The 26,231-nt window shown below is 41.5% G+C and overlaps 2 protein-coding genes across 3 annotated transcripts in view; one reads left to right on the top strand and one right to left on the bottom strand.

Moving 5' to 3' along the window:
* The window catches only part of itpka (inositol-trisphosphate 3-kinase A), a 15,984-nt gene extending 1,784 nt beyond the window's left edge, over window positions 1-14,200 (bottom strand). The window contains exons 1-5 of the mRNA XM_076300579.1: window positions 13,404-14,200; window positions 7,028-7,127; window positions 5,493-5,706; window positions 2,570-2,774; window positions 1,525-1,626 (exon numbers count right to left, since the gene is read on the bottom strand). Of these exons, the coding sequence (XP_076156694.1) occupies window positions 1,525-1,626; window positions 2,570-2,774; window positions 5,493-5,706; window positions 7,028-7,127; window positions 13,404-13,838 (1,056 nt within the window). The 5' untranslated portion in view covers window positions 13,839-14,200. The remainder of the gene's footprint in view (window positions 1-1,524; window positions 1,627-2,569; window positions 2,775-5,492; window positions 5,707-7,027; window positions 7,128-13,403) is intronic.
* On the top strand, window positions 10,767-26,231 carry ivd (isovaleryl-CoA dehydrogenase). 2 transcript variants are annotated; one of them, XM_076300581.1, is made up of 12 exons: window positions 10,767-10,916; window positions 15,659-15,748; window positions 16,042-16,093; window positions 17,284-17,453; window positions 18,404-18,497; window positions 18,759-18,889; window positions 21,330-21,426; window positions 21,940-22,033; window positions 22,275-22,356; window positions 22,587-22,691; window positions 22,915-22,987; window positions 25,168-26,231. In XM_076300581.1, the coding sequence occupies exons 3-12, from the start codon at window positions 16,057-16,059 to the stop codon at window positions 25,299-25,301; spliced, it is 1,017 nt and encodes a 338-aa protein (XP_076156696.1). In that variant the 5' UTR covers window positions 10,767-10,916; window positions 15,659-15,748; window positions 16,042-16,056; the 3' UTR covers window positions 25,302-26,231. The 2 variants fall into 2 exon arrangements, with proteins under 2 accessions (XP_076156696.1, XP_076156695.1); XM_076300580.1 differs by lacking the exon at window positions 10,767-10,916 and adding an exon at window positions 14,689-14,965.

The following is a 26,231-nucleotide window of genomic DNA, read 5'->3' as shown; positions in this document are numbered from 1 at the left end:
TTTGGGGTCACTTAGAAATTTCCATTCTACTTAATAATAGACAGAATACCAGCTGAGATAAGTTGCATTGTTTTTTTAATCAGGGCAGCAGTTTTCAGACTACATTACAGGTGTGTGCTTACATACAGTAATTTCCTGTGTATTAGCCGCATTGTGTATAAGCCACAAGACAGTGTTTAATACAAGTTAACAAAACAAAACCATACCACATTAACTGCCCCTGTGTATTAACCTTATAGCTGAAGAAATTTTGCAAAATCAATGTATAAACAGCGGCTAATAGTTGGGAAATTACAGTAATTGCAAAAGGGTTCTCGACTGCTGTAGAAAGAAATGGCTGATCTTTAATGCAATATCTACTTTGCCCATTATCAGCAACCATTCATCCAATGTTCCAAAGGCACATTCTGTTTACTAATCTGTTATCATTTTAAAAGGCTAACTGAGAAAACATTGGAGAACTCTTTTGCAATTATGTATGCACATAACGTAATCTCAAAACTGCTGCCCTGATTAAAAAACAATGCAACAGATCTCAGCTGGAATTCTGTCTATAATGGAGTGGAATGGAAATGTCTAAGTAACTTCAAACTTTTGACCAGTAGTGTATGTTCTTCACATCCAGTAAGTGTGAGGTACAATCAATATTTGATACGGTCTAATTAACACACTTCAACCCACTAGAGTAAAAGGTAGTCCATTTCCACAATAATGAGTTGAGGAATCGTTGTGTGAAGATAAAAACACCAAACATGTAATGTTCCTTGAAACATTGAGATCATGAAAACAAATGTCTTAAAGACATAAACGACATACTAGAATGTAGCAGTGGCAGCACCAAGATAATTACACTATTATAATATACTGTATGCTTTACATGATATGTACAGTACAAGCCAAAAGTTTGGACACACCTTCTCATTCAATGTGTTTCCTTTTATTTTCATGACTATTTACATTGTAGATTCATCAAAACTATTAATGAACACATGGAATTATGTACTTAACAAAAAAGTGTGAAATAACTGAAAACATGTCTTATATTGTAGTTTCTTCAAAGTTGCTATTTTTTTTATTTTATTTAATATCATATTCAGCAAGCCATAACTTGACAAATATTCATCTGTGGGCCAAATAACTTTGCATTCATTCATAGTTTCGATGCCTTCAGTGAGAATCTACAATGTAAATAGTCATGAAAATAAAGAAAATGCATTGAAATGAGAAGGTGTGTCCAAACGTTTGGCCTGTACTGTACAGTATAATTGTGTGGAAATCAATGGCATATTCTAAGGAACGTAACTATAACAATGTCTGTTGAGGATGTAACACAAGATGTAATACAGCACTGTGTGTATCCACATGTAAAAATATCAAATTCTCATGAGTTTCCCAGATTTTCTTGGTGACAACCTCACAAACATCCGGATGTTTTGTTTTTATAATGACTCTTAACATACGGCAAGTGTGCACGCAAAGGAAGTGACTGAACTGGTGGAGCTGGATGCCATCAGTGTCACTTACAATTATGTTGGTGTTTCCCCCGACAAAATCCCTGAAGACCTGAGTGACGTCCACCTTTGAGCGCGTCCTCTTGAAGTCTGTCCGGCAGGTGCCATCTGCCTTCTGTGAGAGAGAGAGAGAGAGAGAGAGGCAGTCAGTGGTGAGAGATGAGGTGAGAGGTGAAACTGTCATGTTTCTAAACTCATGATCACAGACAGATATAAGTTGTTTCCATCGAAAGCTGTCAAAACACAGCTAGCTCTAACACTAGAATCTGCTTTAGGCTTAGATTAGGTACACCTAGTGTACAACATACCATGCATTACATAACTGTTATTGCTTACCAACAAAAAAGTTATCATAATATCCTGTACAATCACAAGCTTTATCATAAAACACATTATGTCCTTTGCACTTAGTTTGAAATGAGTGTATATGACTCCCAGTGAAAATTCTACACCTATTCATCAATACTGAGGCAGGAGATTGTATGTATGAGTTTTGAATAACTGGATGTAAGTGCAACAAATATTTTCATGTTGTACACAAATGTGATTAAATCAAATTCTGCTAGAGGGTAGATCTGCAAAGTAAAAAGGCACAGTTTAAAAAACATAAGCAACACATCCACAGCTTCCTTTAAAAACAGCTCCAGCAGCATGTTCAAGGTTGTTGGTTGGTTCAAGCATGTGGGATTTCTCTGAAGGCTGACTCATCTTTATTCATTTTACTTGAAGGAGATGATACACAGGGCAAGTTATTGAGCAATGCCACTGACTGATGTTGTTGAGGCACTTCCCCACAGGTGTTAGGCAACAAATTCTTGTCTTGGGAACTTTAGCAATTTCCAAGAAACTTCACAATCGACCGATCAGAACAGGAGAAATCTGTCATGTTACGACCTGGAAACATTGCTCAAAACCTCAGTTACCTCAGGTACAGCATCATCACCTGAGAGCAAATCTAATTAACTTCAGGCCCCTGGGCAACTGCTGAGCAGATGCCCTTGAGCAGTTCTGGCTCTGGCTGGCCACCCCTCTCTCCTTGCCTTGCTCCGAGGCCTCACCTTGACGCCTTCGATGCGGAAGCCCAGCGTGTGTGTGGAGCTGAGGGTCTCCCTCCACTGCATGTAGCGTGGCTTGGTGACGGCCCTCTGGTTGTGCTCCTCCGCCGTGGGCGCCTGCCGATCCACCTCCAGCATCTTCTCGTAGAGATCGCGCCGCAGTTTGGGTCGCTCCCGCGCCCGCTCCAGCTCCCCCTCTAGATACGTCCTGCGGAACAGGTTGGGGGGTGAGACAGGGCAGTGCAGGCAGGAGGGGGTGAGACAGGGCAGTGCAGACAGGAGGGGGTGGTGGGGTGTGAGACAGGGCAGTGCAGGCAGGCGGGGGTGAGACAGGGCAGTACAGGCAAGAGGGGGTGGTGGGGTGTGAGACAGGGTAGTACAGGCGGGAGGGGGTGGTGGGGTGTGAGACAGGGCAGTGCAGGCAGGAGGGGGTGAGACAGGGCAGTGCAGGCAAGAAGGGGTGAGACAGGGCAGTGCAGGTAGTAGGGGGCGGTGGGGTGTGAGACAGGGTAGTACAGGCGGGAGGGGGTGGTGGGGTGTGAGACAGGGCAGTACAGGCAGGAGGGGGTGAGACAGGGCAGTGCAGGCAGGAGGGGTTGGTGGGGTGTGAGACAGGGCAGTGCAGGCAGGAGGGGTTGGTGGGGTGTGAGACAGGGCAGTGCAGGCAAGAGGGGTTGGTGGGGTGTGAGACAGGGCAGTACAGGCAGGAGGGGGTGAGACAGGGCAGTGGAGGTGGTGGGGTAAGACAGGGCAGTGCAGGCAGGAGGGGAGTAGATGTATGACGAGAGGTGATTTCAGACACAGAGCAGACAGCGTGGCTTGGCCTGGAGTTCCCCAATGAAAGTAAATAAAAGGGCCTCGCCTCCAGAGCGGAGGTCTGTGAACACTCCGGCGCTCTCAAGTGGAGCATTCCGGGCAGCTGCCGCACAGCTTGGATCGGGGTGTTCCGACACTGTTTGGAGAATCTGTTTACTGTAGGTACCCTTCAGCTGGGCTCGCATGGCTTGGGTGCAGATCACACTGAAAATACTGAAGCGGCATTGCTAGAATGTAACGCAATGCTCAGACCATAATAATTCGACTGATTCAAACAAAGTTCTATCTCGTTGCTAAGCTACTGGGTACTTATTTCCCTACAATGGAAAGAAGCGTCCCGCACATATGAGACATTTTACTGCTTTGATTGGTCAGAATGTCTGAAGTGCTCCTAGGATACATCAAACTGACATTGCTGAGCCTGGCACTATGTTCTGAAAGTTCAATGCTCAGTTCCTATGTCACTAGCAAAATGCTCACGGTGCCAACCATTTGTTGTCAAACCATAGCAAATAATATAAAATCTACTGCTTGCCATCAGTGTGAATCCCGCCTTACTATGCCAAACCTGCTTGCATAACACAGCTGAAGTACAGTTAAGAGTTAGGATAAGGAAATGCTAAGAAGACTCTGGGACAGCCCTTTGTCTAAAGGCCTTATGAGATGCTAAGACAGATGTACACATACATGATTAAGACCAACAGCTACATAACAAGTTTAGGAGCTAAACTCACTAAGAATATCACAGGGTGATGATGCAACAGAAAATTGCAATACAGGGATTGGACACACAACTCGAGTTTATACAGTATGTGACCTTTAATTTTGGAGAGAGGATCCAACTTCTGTTAACTATTTCAGTTTCACTTCTATACACTCACACATCTCGAGAATATAAGGAGGAAGTCGTGAGGGGAGTCCTCGTTGCTCAAAACACCACAGCCGAGGTTGACATGACTCTGTTTGCAAGAGTGTGTTTGCAAGTGTGCGGCTGTGAGTGTGTAGTGATAAGGAAGTCCTCAGGGGCGCCCCACGTGTGTGCAGACGTGTGTGTGTGTGTGTGTGTGTGTGTGTGTGTGTGTGTATGCATGTGTGTGTGTATGCATGTCTGTGTGTATGCATGTGTGTTTGTGTTTGTGTGTGTGTGTGTGCGTATGTGTGCGTGTGTGTACGTATGTGTGCGTGTGTGCGAGTGTGTGAGCTCCTGTATGTGGTACTGTCTTGCATATGCACAGGAAACCTGTGGCTGCCTGTCTGTGCTAAGAAGGCCTCTCTCTTGTGAGTCTTGCCCCACCCTCCCTAACAGGAGACTGGGGAGTGAACCCCAACCAGGTGGCCCATAGAGTTGAGAAAGCCAGTGTATCTCTGCATTTCTAACCCTCACCTCCACTGGCACATCACCACACAAAGGTGTTTTCCAACACTTGACATCATGCAAACTATGGATTATGTTACTGAACGCTACAACCTCTCCCTCAAATACTAGTGAACAAAAAAACAGAAATATTAAGGAAATGAAACTACAACTGGCAGTGCCATGTTTTCTTCCCCACAAAACGTGGCTTCTCCTTAAATCTCAACAAAAAAGGCCACCCGTGCCAACAATAACAAATTAATAACAACTGACAACTGTTAAACTGTTGCAGCTAACTTTTTGTCATGACTGCAGAACCATTCAGTAGTTTAAAATGCCAACAGCAACCGATTCAAACAGATTACTTGAGATATAAGAAATATGAAAACCTTTGAAAAAGTTCTCAATGAGGACTAATGAGATTATCATGATTTTAAACCATGACTTGCCTTGATAACGTCCCCACACCTTCTTAAACATCAAATTCAAAGACTTTCCAGGCCAAATTGCCTATAACTCAAGGACCACGAACATGTCATATTTTGTGGCACAGATTAAAGAAATAAAAGGAATAAAGAATTTGAAAAATCATTTCTTGATTGTGTTGTGTTACAGTGATGATAGACTACGTTTCCTGCCTTTTCAAACATGACATAAAGATGTTATAAAGATGTATTTCAAGGACCTGTAGGGACCCTGTAACAAGGAAATAATGCTGCAAACATATGCAAACTAAATACCATCCTGGCATCCTACCTGACTCCCATCTTGCAGTCCATGACATTAGGGCCCTCGAAGCTGCCCAACAGGTCGGTCATCTGCAAGAAGGGCTCCCCGTCGCTTTGCACCACCCCGTGGTACGCCGGCACAAAGCCCACCAGGGCATCACCCTGCAGTCTCTCAAAACACTGCTTCTCGATCTCCGAGAACTTCTTCAGGATGGTCCCCTCACCACCAGACTTGAAACTACCTGAGGAGGCAACGGGGTGGGGTGGGAGGGGGGGGGGGGGCAGAGATATGTCAGTTCAGGAGACTGCAGCACACAAAGTAACTTGGCCGTTCGTGCCTTTTCATTTTACACTGAATTTAGACTACTAAATGTGCAGTTGATTGTCTAATCAACGCATGACGCGTCGCCATCATGAAACCGTAATATGGGAATCATTCAAACACACTCTCAATTGAATGGAAGTGCAATTGCATGGAACCATCGAGCTGCTGACGGACAGAAAAAGAACATAATTTCTGGGAAAGTGCTAAAAAAAACAGACAACCAACTCTCATTTAAAGTCAATCTCCAGCATATTCCTCTAAATGTTCAAAGGAGCTATTGATTACGCCCTGTGAAGTGTAAATAGATACATGTCTACCGGGAAATAAAAGGCAAACAAACATCAAGTTTGCTTTTAGAACACGGAGCAAAATGGCAGTGCTCGGGAAACTGCTTCAATTGTTTCTGGAAGTTTCCCCGAAACAGACTGCAGATTTCGCCATGTGTTCCGTTTGGATGTACCACGGCACGTGTTTTGACACATACTGTGATGAAATTACATCTAAAACATCTGCCACTGAGTGTTGATAAACCCAACCCAGAGAACATCAAACATGTACAACAAACCCTGATGGCAAAAGAGTGCAGGAAGAGTTAGATTCAGACAGTTCAGATTCATCTAACTAATCTGTTAATTACTTTCTCTGGTTGTCACGTGGGTACCTATAGTTGTCACTGAAACTTCTGCACAATCAATCATCCTCTATTTATCTCATAGTATGTACTGCACTCTAAAGTCTTTTATTCAGGCATTGTAGCTTTAATGTAAGTCCTCATCTGTGAGTTGCTTTGGATACAGTAAAAGCGTGAGCTAAATACTGAAAAAAAAGAACTAAAAATGAAACACTGCACTTTTTATTCTCTCTTGCTATTTATTAAAATATTTCTTGATCTTTCTTTCTTCACACTTGCACAGAAAAAGCTGAACACCAAACGAAATTTCACTACATGCTTTACGTTAGTATTGCTATGAATGTGACAAATAAACCTCCTTGTATCCTTGTAAATGAATAATGCTAAACTATAAGGAATAATACTGTATGTAAAGTAAATAAATACATTTACATTTCAATATCATGATATTTTATTGTGCAATGAACATCTCATTCCAAGCTTTCCAACAACACATTTTCCAGACGACATAGAGATGCATATATTTGGTGTGGGGTGGGTGTTGAAAATGTGACACTGCAAAAGGCCACACAGTGAATCATTCTGACATTTTGTTGACCTCAGTTACCTTTATGGCCTGCGAGCTGAACCCAGGAGAGGCGTTTGCGTTGTGAGACGAGGAAGGGGAGGTGGACTATGGTCTTCAACTTCCACCATGGCTTAGTTTGCTTAGATGGAAAAAAGAGAGGAAGAGAGAGAGAGAGAGAAAGAGAGAGAGAAAGAAAGATGGAGAGAGGTATTGTTGCTGTTAAACTAGCTTCATAAAACTTCACTACAGGAACCTTGCTAGGAGCTTTTGAAGAATAATGTCCTCAAGGCAAGACCCTAGTAGAAACCACCGAGCCTCCTCGATTATAAAAAAGAGGAAAAAACCCCCCCCTAAACAACAATGATACTGTATCAGATGCTTACCAACAGTTATCAAAGTTCCTCTTCAGTCACTCAATGGCTCCCTTTACAGAACCACTTTTTTTTTCAAACAAAAAAAAGGAGAAAATGCTTCACATCTGCTTTGTGGTTACACCTGACTTGCACTGTGGCAATCAGCGCGCTTTGCATTTAACAGTCGCTAACGATAATGCTCACATTGTCCTGTCCTGAGCTCGCTGGGTTGCATATCAGAGGAACTATGGGCTGGTTATGATGTTCCCTAATTGTGTGTGTTTTAGTCACCCGACACATGGCCTGCAGAAAGGCTCCGGGGGCACTGAGATATTCAACAGTCCACTGAGTGATGCAAATGCGGGAAACTAAAATCACACTCGCCCTCTCACAAGGCAGTGACAGACAAAAATACTCTTCTTAAAAGAGAAAAAAGAAGTGGACATAAGCAACACCTAAGGGGATGTGGAATATGGCACCCGAGCATGGTACAGCTAAAATGGCATAATTCAAATTAGACAACAATTATGGATTGGTTTAGTGCAGTGACTGGTGCAATGCCTTTAGTGCAGTGTGTTTGAATGAGCAAGGATACAATAAAGTAATCCCAGCTCCAGCAGCATTGAAAGGTACCTGCAGAACACGCAAGCACAGTGCATGAGCTGAGGTGATTGTATCACATGGCCGAGGTTTGTTGAGGATGTGAGCGTGCAACGTGTTCACTCACAACAAACAACTGTGTGGGCGTAAATGTCACATTTTTTAGTGGTCAGAGCTGATCAAAAGTGCACATTTGTTTACTACACAGGAGTAGGTTACATCCAGATATAGCATGTTGGCCTTTTATAGTCAACATGCCTTAATATAAAAATTATACTTCAGGGGCAAAAATCAATAAGACAAGTACTTCAGCATAGTTAGATGCTATTGCACAGATATACCTTTACAGCTTTGACGGTAAATCTTTGCATATAAATTCCTGTTTAAGTATTGATTCATTTCATATCAAATGGTTTCTTTGAGTCCCATCTCTAAGAGTTAAAAAAATCTATTGTAATGGAGCATTATATGAACTGGCAATCCAACAAAATCAATGCCCACACTGTACCACCCTCACTACTGTGCTTTGTTGTGAAGGAACCAAGCCTTGCTGTGTAACACAACCAGTTTGTGTTTGTATTTCTTCCACATGACTTGAGAACACTGATTGTGCACTGTTCACACCTTCCAAAGCCTCGTCACTCCACATGCCAACCTTTTGTGTGTCACTGGGGACATGACTGACTGACTCTGAACTGGTGGCGTGTTTCTTCCCCTCACTGAAAGCACAAACCAGAACCTCCCTTGAGCTGCTAGGATCTGAGGCAGTTTAATGTATACATATAATACTAACATGCACAAACAACAAATATTCTGCTTTGATGCAATGTATATTCTATCAATCTCCATTTACCTTTGTAAAACGGGCTTGTTCTGGCATTCTCTATACTGGTCATCTCCATTTACAAAATCTCCATTTACAAAAAAATGAAATGTGTTGTAATGAATAGGCAAACTGTAAAGAGTGTTTGCCTATAATCTAAAAAGGACAACAGAGTAACCAACAACAGAGGTGATCATAAATAAATTGATGTGTAAGTAACTTACATGCTAATACCTGTTTTTTATTTGCATATTTTGTCTTAAGCCCATCTATCACAAATTACTAGGTACTACCCAGAATTATGACATATAGGAATGACCCATTGTGCAAGGCACCTTTCTTTCTGTATATTTTTTCAATGTTTGCACACATCTCAGTGGAATGGGTGATATCTTACTCATAGTAAACCACAAGTGGTCACAGAGAGCAGACTCTCCATGCCCCTGTTTACTTTACTTTCAAAGCTAAACCCTGCCTATGGAACAGTGACAGCACAGTGCCATTGCATCTGCTGACGTATCTGCTGTGGATATATAAACAGCTACAGTTTACTATTTGGCAATGTTAACGTACCTTTGAACATACATCAGCCAATGAGAAATTCACAAAGGCTAAATACCAACCTATAATCAGCAGACATCAAAGGCTGCCTTGGAAAACATGTTCAGCTGACAAAGCATCTATGTCAAGTGACTGTCAAGTGTTCTTTTGTCTTCACTTATTATTCTATGCTACTTTATGAGCTGACAAGGATTGAACACAAAGGTGTGACAATGAGGAAGTAAAAATTCAAACCCTTACAAATAGAGTACTTTCAGTGACGCTCTTCTCCAAGACCCTATGGCCACTTCAAGCTGAGTCACTACATTCAAGATCATGTTTCCAATGACAAGTACAAACGATAAGCAGAAGTCTAAGGCTTTGTGGAGAATTCCATGAAATTGTGTCACAGCACTTTGTGTACATATAATTCTGTGGTGGAACTAAGATGTGGTGGACATTTTGTTTGGACCCATGAGAAGTTGGTGGGTTGTGAGCAGAGTTGTAGTGGAGGCTAAACGCAAGTAAACAAAGTTTATCCACCTCTGAAATTTTAGAAATAGAGTTTATCCACCTCTCAAAAAAGTTTATTTGCCAATTGCAACTTTTAACATAAAAAAATCACACTGCATTATCCATATTCACAATATGTATACTCATCAACACTCTCGGAACCATTTAATACCACTGGTATTGTTATAAACATTGGACAATAACCTCCACCATCATCAAACATGTTCAAAATACCTTTTTAAAAAATACGATACTGCATGGCGCAGTCCACCTTACCTTGATCACAGAATTCATAGTTTACCAACCTCTTATTTTACCACTACACCCCTGGTTGTGAGAGAAGTTAGCCAATGCAACTAACATGGGACACACAGAACATAGCAAACTTGGGTGCATTGTACTTCTTTGCAGACAAAACAAAAGCAGTTAACATTCCTGAAGAGTGTGGATGGGAGAGACTTCTAAAACAAAAAATGGTTATTATACTTGTATTTGCGCAACAGCTGAGAAGTTGACATTTAGCTATGTATGCATGTGTGAGCGACATCAAGTGTGACTGGGTGAGTGTGTGTTTGAGTGTCAGTGTGTGTGTACATATCATGCACATAGGTGGGTGTGTGATTTGGATGTTTGCAAAGTGCTTATCACATTACTTTTATATAAATAGTATTGTTAGTGTGTGTGTGTGCGTGTGTCTGTTTGTGTGTGTGTGTGTGTGTGTATGTGTGTGTGTGTGTATGTGTGTAGTGTGTGTGTGCATGTGTATGTGTGTGTGTGTGTGTGTGTGTGTGTGTGTGTGTGTGTATGTGTGTGTAGTGTGTGTGTGTGCATGTGTGTGTGTGTGTGTGTGTAAGTGAAAGTACAAAGACAATGTGACAGGCAACTGTGTTTCGCAATACAGGTTTTCCTAGTAACAAAAAAAGAATTGTTGGCAGTTATGATGAACCAAAATGGCTGTTGAGTGGAACAAATGTAACAGGCTATTCTGGCGTCCCCTCAGCAAGTACACACAGCTTTGTTTGTGATATCGAGCGGTTTCTGCTTTAAATGTCACAGCGGCTAAAGCTGATTTGCTGCAGATACGCAGCAAAGCTAATGGGTAAGTCTATCAGGACTGTGTGGGCTAAATGGGTGTTGAGTGTGTGTTTATGAGAGGGGGGGGGAGCGACAGAGTGTTTAAAAGACTGTGATAGTGTTTGTGCTTGTATGTGTGTGTGTGTGTGTGTGTGTGTGTGTGGATGTGTGTTAGTGTGGGTGTGTTTATGTGTTTGTGTGTATATGTTTGTGTGTGTGTGTGTGTGTGTTTGTGTGTGAGAGAGAGAGAGAGAGAGGAGTGTATGTGTCTCTGTGTGTGTGTGTGTGTGTATATGTGTGTGTGTGTGTGTGTGTGCGTGTGTGTTTTGTGATATTTATGTGCATGTGTCAAAAAGAAACATCAATAGAGAATCCATGTGTATGAGTGGCAATTTTTATGCGAGAGAGTGTATATGTTTATATTCTTATCTGAAACGGTAAAATGTGCGTGGGCATATCATGGACTGTGTGTGTGTCAATGTGTGGGCGTGGGATTGTGTGCAAATGTCAAACTGCATGCCAATGTTTGCTTTTTTGTTGTTGTTGTTGCACTTCATATTTTTCCATTTGTTGCCTATTGTCTCAGCACAATGGAAAAAGACCAACATGGGAGTCAACTACGAGGTCCAATCAATAGCCAAAGGTGTTCAAGCCTTTTATAAAACAGTCAGATGGACACAATTAGATACAGAACAGCATTCTAGACAGACGAGGCTCTAATTGTTTAAAACACGGTGACAGCTACAGACCATCTATGGTCGTAGCCGAAGATGTAGCGGACCGCAGGCATTCTCCACAGCTAAGCAGAGGCCAAAATCACAAGCAGACGTTAAACAGATCACATAACTGATAGAAACGAAGGCTAAATGCTTCAGACAATTAATAACCTCTTGTTCAAGCAAGCATCATTGCACAATATGGACAGAATGCAGCTGCTTAGTATGGAGCTGTGTTTATCACTTTTAGGTATACTTTTGGCTGGTGTCAAAGACTGATACAGCAATCTTGTGAAAATATTTGGTGTACGAATGTTGTCTTTGAATTCAGGTGATATCTCCAGGTATATTTGTCAACTATAAAGTGTAAAGTAATAGGCCCCTATATTTATAGTTTAAAAGCTATAAGGCAGACAAGCATGTGTCCAAAAATTGCGGAAGAAACATATTTCCACTACTGAACAAATTATTACATGAATGCATAACCACCAGATCACTACAACTACGGCTTGTTGCAACCACTGGAAAAGAAAGAATGCACAAATAAATGTGGCTTTTCCACTAGAGTTAGCATTGCATTGTCAGGTCTCGTTCTCAGTTTTGGTTCCATGACCGACTGAGAGAAATGGAAGGCTGACCAGGCTAGTGGAAAATACCCTCCTCCCCTTGCTAACTAGGCTATATGTGTGTGGTCTGTGCTGCTAGCCACAACATACGATATAAAACTGGGCTCTGGTCACACATAACATAGCCTGCATTCTCACCAATGTCCTCATATGTGACAGCTTATTTAATGTTGATCCTATGCTTCATCATTCATATAGATGTTATTTATTACAACTACAACTTCATTTAAGATGATCAGTTTATAAGTGCTATCACTCTAAACAATGTTGTATAATAACTGTCCAAGTCCAGTTTCTACAGAAATGGACTTCTAGTCCAGGCCTAGTAATGGAGTTGTTGTGAGTGGTGAAATTTAACAACTCTAGATCAGTGCCGTAGTTTTCTGAGATTAGTTTGTTTGACGGGAGACAAAATGTCTTGTCATATAAAAATTGCCATGTTTGGAACAGCATCTCTCTGAAGTGAGCTCCAAGGCTGGGATTTTCTGATGACTTGAGATACTGTCTATAATGTTTTCAAAGTACCAGAAAGACCAACAGCATGCATGCCTGAATATGCAAGGGCACATTTAAAGCATTTGTGGCGAAATAGAAATGGCCTTCACTGGAATATTCTAAACTAAAGGTTAAAGAAGACCAGTTAAAATGTATGTTCAGTTCAGTCACTTGAAAGAAAAACAAATCACAATTCTTTGCCGTTGTTGGTGTAAGCCATTTATCGCCTATTAGAGCATTTGTCGCAGATAATATCATATGCAAATCTTGTATTACCGTGGCCACATTCAGGCCGAGGAAAGCTGTCATCTGTTTCATGTGGACAAAACTGACTTAAAAGTGTGATATTGCTTTACCAGCATAGCCTATAATTGCACTGTAATACAATTAATTAAAAATCAATAAGAAATCTATTCGTTTCTTTTTTCTGCATTATAGTGACCAAAATCTGAATATATATCTGAATCTGTCCATGCAAACAGCATTGCATGCAATCCTAATCAAAACAGGCCTGCAAAGATATAGCTATTTTGTTAACATTCATCAACATGACTAGAACCAATTAGGCTACATCAAAAACAAGTTGCAACTTTAATTATGCAATAATGTTACACTGTTATGCCACATAATGGGGCCTATTTTCAATATGCGTTCAAAATGTCAAAAGAGACTTACTTCTCCCGAGTCCACCAGTTGCTCTAGGGTGACGATTCCTTTGCTCTTTGTCTCATTATCACTTAAAATGTCATCCTCCGATTCTTCAAACACTGTCGAAGAACCCGTCGATGAGATAGACGAGTTTGATAGTTTGCGTCGTAGCGTCCCATTTACCTCACCCCATTCCTCTAGTTTCATCTCCCGCGGACATGCATCGCCTTCTGGGGTTATGGTCACCTGGGGAACTCGACAGGTCCCCCGCGCTGTCAGCCCGTCACCTCCGCAAAACTCTGCTTGCCCACTTGTTGAGCCAGTTTGTTCCGCCATATGTAACAGTTCATCACAAATCTCTGTCGCTTTCAAGTTTGCCTTGCGCTCCCTGGTTGACCCGTCGCAAATCCCAGACCTGGAAAGCCCTACCTCCCTCAAGGACCTCCGCCTTTCCTTCGGCATTGGCAAGGACGCTTGTAAACCAAAGTAGCAGTAGAAATACCTCGAGTGTTGCCAGAATATTTTGGCTATTCAGAACGCGTCACGGTAATTCGCTCCATTTAGAGTTCATGGTGTAGGTCTACTATATAACTTGCAATATTTATTTTGCAAGATTGCGACTTTTTAATCTATTTTTCAGTCCCTTCCGAGTTGGTTCGACTCACTGCTGAAGCTGTTTAGATAACCTGGTTATGGGGAATCCCTCTCACCCATAGGCGCGACAGCGTCAACGCGGTTTGGTTTAGATCTCAAGGTTATCTTCCGCATTTGAATTTTCCCCCCTTCTCTTCCTGACTACATTACCATGTGTTTGGTACGTGCTGTTGTAGTTTTCATTTCCTCATTCAGTACCCTACTGTTCTCCTGCATTAGGCTACCCAACGTTCCCCCTGTTGCTGATAAAAAAATAGTTGGCTAGGCTATTTTAAAAAAAGAATATTTCCCATAAATTCTGCCCTAGGCTACTCGAAGAACACTCTCCATCAGTGTATTCTGTATTTCTGTTAAACTCTGAATTTGCTCTGAATGTCAGGGCTACAACCGTCAACGTGTAATCGCAAGGTTTGCATTGCATTCTCAGATCTATTTTGCGTCGTCTAGGGTAGGCTTTACACGTTTCTATAAACTCTGATTCATTCTAAGTAGACACAATTTTTATTGCACGTCAAATTAATTATTTTGTGACCGTAACGACACTGTGAAATGTACAGTGAAGTGACTATATGACATTTTGGTTTGCAAGACTCCACTGAGAACGTTGTGTTTCGACCCAGTGCGCTAGATGGCAGTAAAGTTGTTGTCCGCTGGGGTGCGTGGGTCTTGCAAACGATAGAAGAAGTTGCAGCGTCTCACATTATGTGATTGATACTAAGGGGTTGTGTAATTTTCTAACCTGTTACGACATTTGTTTGTAACTTCTGTTATTTTAGCAAGCGTTAGCAAGCGTGCAACTTTATCATTTCAAAATGTTCGCTGTCAGGAGGGCTCTGTGTTTCAGTTTTAAATTGTCAAGGGTACCGCGACGTGGATGCGCGGGTGCCATTCCAGTGGACGATATAGTGAATGGTCTCACAGATGACCAAATACAGGTAAATTTGCGTTGGCGTCAACATTGCCCGATAAACAACGGATCGAGTCTATTCATAGCAGGTGTTAAACCTTGTTAATGTTAACTAATGCTCAATTTCTTCCACTACTGGAGGAGAGAAAGCTCACATTAGTTAGCTTGCTGATTGCTAACTTGTTAGCTCACCAGTCGAGTGTGACATAACCGTGCACAAAGCAACGAAGACATGATACAAGTTATAGCCTATCATTGCTGATGTCATTAGTTGCTTTTTGGATGGCGGTGTAGCCAGTAGACGATTATCGAATTTAACTTCTCCGAACGGCAAGAGATCTATGAAGTTGCTGTCAAGTGTAAACAATTTGACCTTGTGTAAAATGTCATGAATAATGAATCGAAAATGTGCCTGACACTCCGCAGGAAGGGATAAAACAGGCATGCACTGTGATCAGCTGTTCAAGGAAAGTTTTACGATGGCTATGGGTTTGGACAAGACATCACTTAGCACTATAGGGGTCATCCGAGGATCATAGTTTCAAGAAAGGGGTGGGGGGCATGGAAACCTTTTTGATTGGGTGGGATTTCTCATGACGATGTTGACCATTTAGCATATTTCATCGTGATGAGCTGCATACAATATTGAGATAAAGTAGGTCTTTCCAGTTGAAACGTGTATTGACTCCTGATCAATGTTTTGTGTGTGTGTGTTATTTAGTTGCGGCAGTCAGTCCAGAGATTCTGCGCAGAGAAACTGGCCCCCTATGCAGACGAAATTGACAAAACCAATGAGTTCAAAGGAATTAGGGTATGCACCACCTCTGTTTGGAAACCAGTTTTATTTTCATATTTATATGCACATATTATCAGGTTAAAATGTATGTCTTTAAAGAGATGAAGATGCTTCCCTGTTTCAGACAACTTACTCTGTCCAAGCGAAAAATTGCATTCAAATGCTGCCTACTAACCAGTTATTGTGGAAGACTAGTGAAATGCATATTTAGTGACTGTAGACATAGTCATTCTTATCCTAGATTAATTATGAATCAAGATGAAAGACCAATAATTGAAATAATATTTTGCATATTACTTTTTAAATAGCAATATTGGAAGGAAATGGGTGACATGGGACTCCTTGGGATAACTGCTCCTGGTAAAAACTGATTTCTTCTTTCCTTGCATGAAGATGTAGGATGTAGAAGTATTCTTTGTTTGCTATGTAAATGCTGATAGTTGTTGGCATCACACCACTACTGTATTTCAAAACTTCCTAAATACTTTATTCTTCCACCTTCCTCCTCAAATAAGCTAGCGTCAAACAATTTCAGCCTTGAACTTGATTCAACTTTCAAAGCGTAACAAGAGCATAGACTATGTAACTTAGGAACGCGATAGAACTTTTTTTGGATTATTATGGCCTGAGCGTTGCGTTTCGCTTTAACGCTGCCATGTCATTATTTCCAATGTGATCCCCGCCTTACTGAAGTCATGTCTAAACCCTGACCAGGGGAAGTGTTAAACATTTTTTAAAGGTAGCAAGTGTTTAGCAGGGGGGCACTGTGGCGCAACAGGCTACAGCGCCCATACCATGTACGGGTTCTAGTGCCCACGGGAACCCATATTCGATCCGACCTGCAGCCAGAGATGAGGCCCATCATGGTGGCCTGGGTGAATAGACTGTTGAGAGCTAAAATGAGTCATGAGTGGGTGATGCGTCTTGGAAATAGCCGCAAAACGATATACTTTGGGTGGTGGTGGTCTAGTGGTTAGGGATCTAGTCGTCCAAAAGAAAGACCTTAAGGTTGTTTTATCTCAGGGGCTGCCACCATTGTGCCAGTGAACAAGACACTTACTGTACGTACACACCGCCGCCGACTTGAGCTTCCAAAGATTCAAGAAGTCATTACAGCTTCTCTCAGCTGCCAGAAGCGGCAAATCCGCTGGCGACGCGTTTGGGCGACTTGAGCGTCAAGCAGAAAGTTGAAAGTCAGTCAGCTTTATGGTAATGAGCTATGACGCGGTTCAGCGACCAACTACCAGCAACCAATCGAATACAGTAAAGTATTAAGACAGAACATGATCGAACGTAAAATGCTGTCACGTCAGAGCGGCCAAAGCTTCCCTATACTTTTTTGACAAGCGTCCTTGACAGGGCGACCAGAGCTTCTTTGGAAGCTCAAGTCGGCGGCGGTGTGTACGTACAGTTAGTCTTGAGTTACTCAAGAGGAGCTCTTAATACTGTATGTTGCTCTGGTTCAGAGCATCATCTGAATGACAAATAATATAATGTATTTGGTTAATGGTTATGGGAGGTGTAATTACAACATGCTGTTGTGGTTGCAGTGGAGGTTGGTGGCTCAGGATTGGGCTACCTGGATCATGTGATTGTGATGGAGGAGATGTCACGGGTTTCTGCAGCCATTGCTCTCAGCTATGGTGCCCATTCAAACCTCTGTGTTAATCAGCTGGTGCGCCATGCCAACCCGGCGCAAGCGGAAAAATACATGCCCAAGGTGAGGGATACACACACACACACACACCCACACACCAAAGATGTTCAAAGACCTGAATATTTGTTTGGGAACCCATAGATTCCTTATTAAAGGTGCAGTAGGCTGTGTTGTCATCATAAGAATAGTTAGACTAAATTAGGCAAAAAGTCATTCTGAATAGAAGAGTGTGTTTTATATTCACGTACATTTTTAAGCATCTTGATTATGTATTTGGGGCACTTCATTGTGTTGCACAGCAGTGTGCAGTTTGTGCTGTACGATGCAAGAAAAGTGGATGTGATTTAAAAGAGCAGCGTTTCCCAGCCATTCAGCTTCCAGTATCGGATGTCTGAAAGGAAAAGGGATGAGGCTGAAGTGGACTTGATTAAATAATGATAGCTGGCGAAGGACCGGATGTGTGATTTTGAGTCCTCAAGCCGAAGTGAGTCCGCTGGTAGGTGGACTTTGGAGCTGATCTGGACCGTGTCAGGCCCAGAGCTGTTTCGGAGCCAGTTGCTATAGTGACGGTTTAGTAAGCAGAGCAGATCAGATCATGATGTTCTTATGTGAAATCCCCATAATTCCATTTCAGAAGCAGACAGCTGTCATTCTTCATGAACTGCAGGCTACATTCTGGCACAATGTTTTCAAAGACATTGTGAGGCTGTTAGGTTGTTTATACAGTGCTGCAGTTATGCAAAAAGTAGATGTATATTTCAGCTTGGTCAAGTTAGCACTTCTGCATTGGTTGGAGCACATTACAAATACTGAAATCAGCCATTTTAATTCATTCTAAATATTGCAGCGTTTTTTAGTCACTAAGCCTATTATGAGACCCTTTGCATGGGTCAGGTCAAATGTCACATAAGTGCATAGCCGGTCATGTGTAGCACATTCAGACTTCGGTTCTTCATCGAGTGGCTTGGTTGTGCCATCAGTTGTTCTGTACTTGTGTCATTCTGTTTCTCCAGCTGATGACCGGAGAACACATCGGGGCCTTGGCCATGAGCGAACCCAACGCAGGCTCGGATGTGGTCTCAATGAAACTGAAGGCCGAGAAAAAAGGTACATCTCTGCTCTCTACTCACATACTGTATGTATGCATTGACTCGTCTTCTCAGAGAGCTCGAGGAGGCCCCCCCTGTACAACAGACAGCCAAACCACACTACTGACTGGTTTGTGGTCTTGGTCTTTGATTGTGTCGAAACCCTTAAGCGCACAAACAAGGCTTTGAAGTCATCTCACCGTGTTCTTGGCCACATACATCTCTTGCAGTCATGATTTCAAATCATTGATCCCTCCTTGTATGTCTTGGTACCTTCTAGGTGACTACTACATTCTAAATGGCAATAAGTTCTGGATCACTAACGGGCCGGATGCAGATGTTCTCATCGTGTATGCCAAGACGGAACCCTCGGCAGCAGCCCGCGGCATCACAGCTTTCATCATAGAGAAGGTATGCAGTAGCATTGCTTGACAACAAAGCCTGTCTGCAACTCTCAATCTCGCATGCTCTTCAGTGCAGCTTCAGGGCTAGTCCACACGTACCAAACCAATCTTTTTTTCCTCCGTCTTCCCTGGAACCGTATCAAGAATATTTGCGTCCAAACGGATCCATCTCAACACGACTTAACACGTTACTTCATATCCCAGGCCTATAGGTGGCATTGTTTGTTACAGAAATTGACCAAAGCTTGCGCGCTGTAGGCTATACAAACAGACAGAATAGGCTACGACTATGGCTACGACGAAAATGGCTAGTGCAAGGAAACCAGAATTGCTTGTGTGGACTGATAGTGAACTGTCAACTGTAGTCAACTGTAAAACTAATAAACTTCATTTTTACGGTTTGTGAAGGGTACAGTCCCGTCCTTTTTTTGGCTAACCCAGGTACAAATAATCTCCTTTACTTTGGTTGTAGGATAGTCTGCGATTCACATTAGTTTTGTCTATCACCGCAAGTGCAATAGGCTACTAAACGCTAGGCATACCCAAGTTCTAGGCTATTCCGTCTCCACATTTATAATATTGCTATAATACCTTCGTTAGTAACAGTGGATACTTTTGCCTGCATCAAATCGCGCATTCACATTTAGTGCTCATTAGGCTTAACATGAGTTCTAAGCGTCTTTGTATGCTCATATCTGACTTCACTAGACTATGAATGCATTTATTTATGTTGTAAGACAGGTAAAATAAATCAATGACTCCGGCACTACGCACAAATTAATTTAAACTTACACCGCACTTCCCTAATAACTTCTGACTAGTTCTCTCGCGTCACTGACAGTAGCTAGAATGCATCAAGATAACACAGGGAAAACAGTGTTCAGTCCACCAAGTCATAAGCTATTGGCGCTGCGCAGCACGAGTTGTGATATTTTTCCTACTGAGTGTAATTGTAGGTAATGTCATGTAAGAAAACTAGTATTGTTAGGCAGTACTATAAGTGTCAAGTAACGCAGGTATGCGGTTTCACCGTCCAAACGAACTCACAAGGGCTACGGTTTTCCACCCTGGGACCAGGTTTCAAAAAAGTGCGGGTTCGGCCAGTGCGTTTACAGGATTCGTTTGGACGATCGGCCAAGACGAAGAATAACCGGTGCGTTTAACCCAAAAAATGTCTCCTTGTGGACGAAGCCTCAGTGTCAAATGGAGTCTGAAGCTGTGTTGTATGGAGTATGTAGGGCATACATGGGCAACATACGGCCCGCGGGCCACATCCGGCCCGTGGGCTTTCCCTGACCGGCCCGCGTAAGGTCCGTGAAAGAACAATAGTCAAGAGCCTAGCATAGAGATAATGCATGCAAATCAATATCGTTGTTTTTATTTTGAAAGCGACTGCTATTTGTACGCCCATACATTTGTGCGTGGATGCATACGACGTAAACACCCTCACTGATGTGCTGGTGAACAGAATTTATCCTTCTGCGTCGACACAATGCAGTTGCCTTTACGTCGGCGTAAACCTTTCAAAGTTTTGTGTCTCTTATGTCTGCGTCGCTCACCACCGCAAAGGTTGTTAGAACGACTGGAACTCCTACTGCTGCTCGTTGCCGATACGAAGTGTTCATTTCAAAACGTTACTGGCAGATAGACAGTTTACAATCGGATAACCCCGTAATTGTAACCAAAATATGTCTGAGTTTATTTGCAAAGCTTATGTTAGCGAACTAGTATGATGCTACTACCCACAGGTTGCTTGAAGCAGCCGGCTCAACATACAGAGCGAGTTGACCAATCACAGTTATGTGCATAAAGTTAAAGCAAAAAAATAGCCTACATTTTAAAAATAGTTTTCTTTGTGCATGTTGATAAACTAATGACAGCCTACTATTGTCTGCTCCACATTTTCGTAGTCTAATTCTGCATAGAGTTAATTTAATGATGGTAATGATTTAATGATGAAATACAGTATTGCTGAGTGTTGATGAAATGGTGGCACAGGCCTATCGGTTGTACTGACTCCTTCACATTTTAATGACCTAGCCTAATTATATAGATATTGTAGTTTTCAAAGTATCAGTCTTTGAAAACTGAAAAAAATGTCAATGTCAAAAAATCATTTTGGAGAATGAGGATTAAATACTGGACATAGATTAAATATTGCTGTTTTTCCTTTTTCTCCCTCACATTTTCATCTGTTCTTACGACTAGTAAACAAAACCATATAAGAACAGAATAGAATTGAACAGAATTGAGTTCAGACTTGAGTTCGGTATTTTGGGTCCGGCCCTCCTCAACAGTCCCAGTTTGTCATGTGGCCCCTTGGGGAAATTAGTTGCCCACCCCTGATGTAGGGGGTTATGTGTGTTTGCCTCTGGGCAACTCAGATGTTATATAGCATGCCATGAGAAAAAGCTCTCAGTATGTGACTTGTGCCCTCACCCCTGTAGGGGATGCCAGGGTTCAGCACGGCACAGAAGCTGGACAAGCTGGGCATGCGAGGTTCCAACACGTGTGAGCTTATTTTCGAGGACTGCAAAGTTCCTGGTAAGTGTGTGAGTGTGTGAGAGAGAGAGAGAGACACACACACTTCGGCCATTGGTGAATTCAAGGCAATGTCATATATGGTATACTGAATGCACATATGCTATGCTAAATATGCAAGGGAAAGAAAGTAAAAGTAAAAGAAGTTAACATGCCGTTTACTCTATGTCATAATAATACTAATTTCAACAATGATGTAATGCCCAAAATATTATAGTTATTTTCAGCGTTGCCATGTATTCTACCACTGATAACAGAAAAAATACTGACTTCAGTGCAGTCTGTGGTTATATACAAAAGCTCTTCCGTGGTGCTCTTGGGATGTCTGTGATTTTGGAAATCAGTTTTAATAGAATGACCAGACAGGTCTGCCCAAGCAGCTAGCAACTTCAAATGCACTCTCAGAGTTGTGTAGATCTCAGGCTACACTGTACTACTGAAATAGCCTTTTGGTCTAGAATCACTTATCTTTATTGAATAAAATGTGGTTGATGAACACTTGTTTGTGTGTTGTAGAGGCAAATCTCCTGGGCCCTCTGAACAAAGGTGTGTACGTCTTGATGAGTGGCTTGGATTTAGAAAGGCTGGTACTGGCAGCTGGACCTATTGGGTAAGTTGTAGAAGGAACACAGATTGTGGGGAGATTTTTTTTAAATGTCTTACTTAAGTCTGCAACCGTGATGTACGCGCATCATCTTCACTAGAGATTATACTGGTGTGTAGCTTTTTACCAAAATTAAAATGTTCTCAAAAAAATATAGAAAGAAATATGGTTTAAACAAGATGCATTTTGCCATGATGAGTTTTTAAAGTTCTGTTTTTTTAACTGTCTGCTGTTTGAATGTCTCCAGCATCATGCAGGCGGTGCTAGACCATGCTATTCCATACCTCCACGTGCGGACAGCCTTCGGACAGAAAATCGGCGAATTTCAGGTGAGAATCCTATAAATGTTGTTTGACCATAATCTTTTTTTAAAGGAAATCTGCCAGTCAGCTTTTCTGTTGAAATCATACTTTCAGATTTAGGAATTCAAATGTGGGACAGCAAAGAAGGCTTATTATTATACGGATTCAACTCATCAGTTTTCTATGAAAGAAAATCTATGTAGTAAACTGTGTGTAGGTTTAACAGTAATGGTATCCTGCTTGGTTCTGTGTGTCAGCTGATGCAAGGCAAGATGGCGGACATGTACACACGGCTTAGCTCCTGTCGGCAGTACGTCTACAATGTGGCCCGTGCTTGTGATAGAGGCCACTTCAGCGCTAAGGTAACCCATCCAAACCTCTTTTCTTTTGTTGCTAATTTCACCTTTTGTTTTATCTTTAATTTCCTGTCAAACCTTTTAGATGTATTCTCAGGGTGAGCCCAGTTTACTAACCGCGTCTTTGAGATGTCGGAGACACTGCTGATAAGCTTTGTTGTTGTTGTTGTTGTTGTTGTTGTTGTTGTTGACGTTGACATTAATGTTATTGTTGTTGTTGGTATTGTAGGACTGTGCAGGGGTCATCCTATACTGTGCAGAGAATGCCACACAAGTTGCCTTGGACGGGATTCAGTGCTTAGGTGAGTGTTCGCTAAATATTCACTGCCTCTCATGTAATCAGTCTCTCTCCCTCTTTTCATCTCTGTTAAAGGCACACTATGCAGGTTTTTTAGCTTAATATGCCTCAGTGTCAAGAAGTATAACGAATTGCTTTCCTGCATTCAAATACACATACACGCCAGGCACCGGCTAGAAAAAGGTAGCGATGGAGTTTCTCAGACATTCATCATGACAGAGCCAGCGAAAAAGAAGCAAAATCCGAGAAAACAGTAAGGAAATTGCCAATACTGCATAGTTTACCTTTAAATGCAGGCCCCTTCAATACTGTCATAGAAATTATTTTCAGTGCACTAGACACAATGGCAATGCCAAGTCACCATTATTTGTTGTCATCCTCAATTTAAACACATGCCGCTATTATTGAAGATCTAGGGGTGCTAGAACCGTAAGAACCCAAGAAAAGCGGTGTCCAAAAAAGTTAGCATCTCACCTACAGTTCGTCTTTTGGAAATTGATCATAATTTAAAAAATGCTTGGTTTTATTTCAGTTAGCTTAATAGCTGGTTTGATTTGCATTGAGAGATGATCTTATGAAAAGTACCCCATGCCAATCTGCCTCTATGGGAATTTAACATAGGGGTGTGTATACTTATGCCCCCTGTATTTTAAGGAAGAACATTTATTTATTTACGATACATTATTCATCCACAAAGAAAATCGGTGTCCTTAAAGGTGGGATTTTTTTCCTTCATTTTTAAATTAAGGCATTAAGATTGATTTCCAAAAGATGATTTTTTTTATTCCTCTTTTTAGTCAACTTAAGCATGGGTGTGTAAACTTTGTAACGTGGTACCTGGTTGCCATCAAAGAATGAACATACTGTATCTGACTACCAGAAGCAAGTTTGCAATGTGAAAATGTTCTTGCTAGCCTATAAACTATTAGCCATACAGATATCTAGTCAGAGAGAACATTTACATTTCTTTTGGCTTTCTTGGCTTTAGTTCAGTTTAGTTCTTCCTGTTTGCGTCCATGTGACCATGTGGTGACCCAAAAATACTCCAGTAACCACTTCCAAAAACAGCGTACTGCTAATGTTGTTTTCGATTTTCAACATGAGCTTGGTGAAATGATTTCAGTTTGTGTATCAGTAGGCTATGCTGTGAACATTTTAAGCACATTTGAACAGTACCGTGATAATACCGTGATCATTTTGGTCACTGTAATCATAATGTTTCATTTTCATACCATGACATCTCTAATCCACTGAGTGTGTTTGCCAAACCCAGAAGTGTTAAGAGTCAGCATTTCTTTGATTCTCCTACCTTCTTCTACCCATCTTCAGATTTTTTGGAAAGTTTGATTTTTGTCACATTAGTTTGGCGAACCAATGTTTAGTTAAGGAACCATATGTACACGTCACATTAGACTTCACCCGTATCTAAATGAATCTAGTAAATGTGAATCTCACTTAAATTAGTTTGAGCAGAGTGTGATGCAGATGTGAGCACATTAAAAGGAAGTACTCAACAAGCTGCACTGGTCACAGCAGTATAAGACAAATTATAGGAATAGATCTAGCTTTATTAGTAGTTCATAAACTAACATTAATGAGCAATAAAAATGATGTATGTAATAAAATGATTGCTGTATTACTTCTATATGCTACCCATACGACAATTCCATTAAATATTTACTAGGACGGAAAAATCTACCCTTATTACCTATCTAAACCCTCAAGCATTGGTCTAGTACAATCCTATGACTTTATAGTCATTTGAATGCCTCATTAGACAATGCAAATGTAAGACTGGGATATCCTGATTAATATTTGAATGTCTGGCAATAATGTGCAAACTGAATTATTTGCCATTCCAGTGCAGTTTTTATTGTTATCATTAATATTCAGGATAATAATGACAACGACAATCATGATTTGTCTACAAATCAAGAATATCTCAGTCGTTAAAATCATAAAGCTCTCGTTTACAAAACCAAAATGAATTTCCTTGCACACGTTCATCTCACATTAATATGTGGGGAAACTGTTCAAATGCTGTTGTATTTGCTGTTAATCCTGCTTTTATCCCAAACAGTTATTTTTTTACTTTGACGGCAGACACTGTCTTGGCTGTGTCAACACACTGTATTGATTTTCTATATTGTTGCTGCTGCTGCTGATGCACTCCTGTGTTCTCAGGTGGGAATGGGTACATCAACGACTACCCCTTGGGTCGCTTCCTGAGAGACGCAAAGCTCTACGAGATCGGAGCAGGCACCAGCGAAGTCCGTCGTCTCATCATCGGCCGAGCCTTCAACGCCATGTTCAAATAAGCAATCCTGGAAATCGCCGGAAGCCTCCAAATTAACAATCAACCACTGTAATACTAAATGAACTCTCACCAGAGCCTTACACAGCTGATCATATAGAACAGAAATCAAGGACATTGGAAATGGAGGAAAGCGCGAAAGGACACATCTGATTTTTAGATGCTTTTCTGAACGCACAATGGTAATAGTATGTAGGACCTTTCATTACAGGTGGAATGGGATCTGTTTTCTAGCTAGGAAACAAGTTTGAAGCTCATTGAGCTGTAATGGAAAATTCCATTTAAGAATGTCAATATTTGTCTAAGACTTGGCTCAGTTTTTGCCTAGGGAACCAGTCGCGTAAGCGCTTCCCAATCATTCTGTACTGGCATAAATTAAACATATTTAATATCCAGGCATCACATTTGTAGGCTTTGGGAATGGGAGGACATTCTCAACCCTGAATTGCACAGCATGCAGTTTGCTCAGTAGAAGGATGAATCCAGGTATTCTGGTGTTGCTGTGGTGATTGTTAGTTGTGTTTGATTGACCATACATTCTTCTGAATGGACTGTTTTTTTCCCCTCTTGCTAACAGAGAGAACTACAAAGTATTCACACAAGAGATTTCTATATTTCTTTCCTCCTCCTAAATGCCATCTTTGGTAGTCACGTGATCCATGGCCATGTAGAAAGAAAGACATTTTTATGATAAGCTGTATGTATTTTTCAACCCTTTGTCCTTTATAGTTATTTTATACATTGCTGTGTGACTCATTTCATGAAATATGTCTCTCCATAACTGCTGTGCTTACTCACAAAGCTTTCTTCCATTGGTTGTTTAATGTCATCCCAGAAATCTCTGTAGTGAAGCTCATGGTCCTTTGTGTGATTTTGTTAAGAGACTCAAGGGAAATAATATACACAAAACATTAAATTGCCTCCATGAAAGTCA

The sequence above is a fragment of the Alosa pseudoharengus genome, unplaced genomic scaffold, assembly GCF_046254945.1.
Source record: "Alosa pseudoharengus isolate Yale_2024_CS ecotype anadromous, Long Island Sound unplaced genomic scaffold, YU_APseudo_1.1 YU_APseudo_1.1_scf_22, whole genome shotgun sequence".
Taxonomy (NCBI): Eukaryota; Metazoa; Chordata; class Actinopteri; order Clupeiformes; family Clupeidae; genus Alosa; species Alosa pseudoharengus.
This window is presented reverse-complemented; position numbering and strand designations above follow the sequence as displayed.

Excerpts from the sequence above, each read along its gene's own strand:
- ivd (XM_076300580.1), top strand. The coding sequence starts at position 14,843 with ATGTTCGCTGTCAGGAGGGCTCTGTGTTTCAGTTTTAAATTGTCAAGG. Across the intron at positions 18,498-18,758 it reads ACTGAAGGCCGAGAAAAAAG|GTGACTACTACATTCTAAAT; the intron begins GTACATCTCTGC and ends GGTACCTTCTAG. Across the intron at positions 22,692-22,914 it reads GAGGCCACTTCAGCGCTAAG|GACTGTGCAGGGGTCATCCT; the intron begins GTAACCCATCCA and ends TTGGTATTGTAG.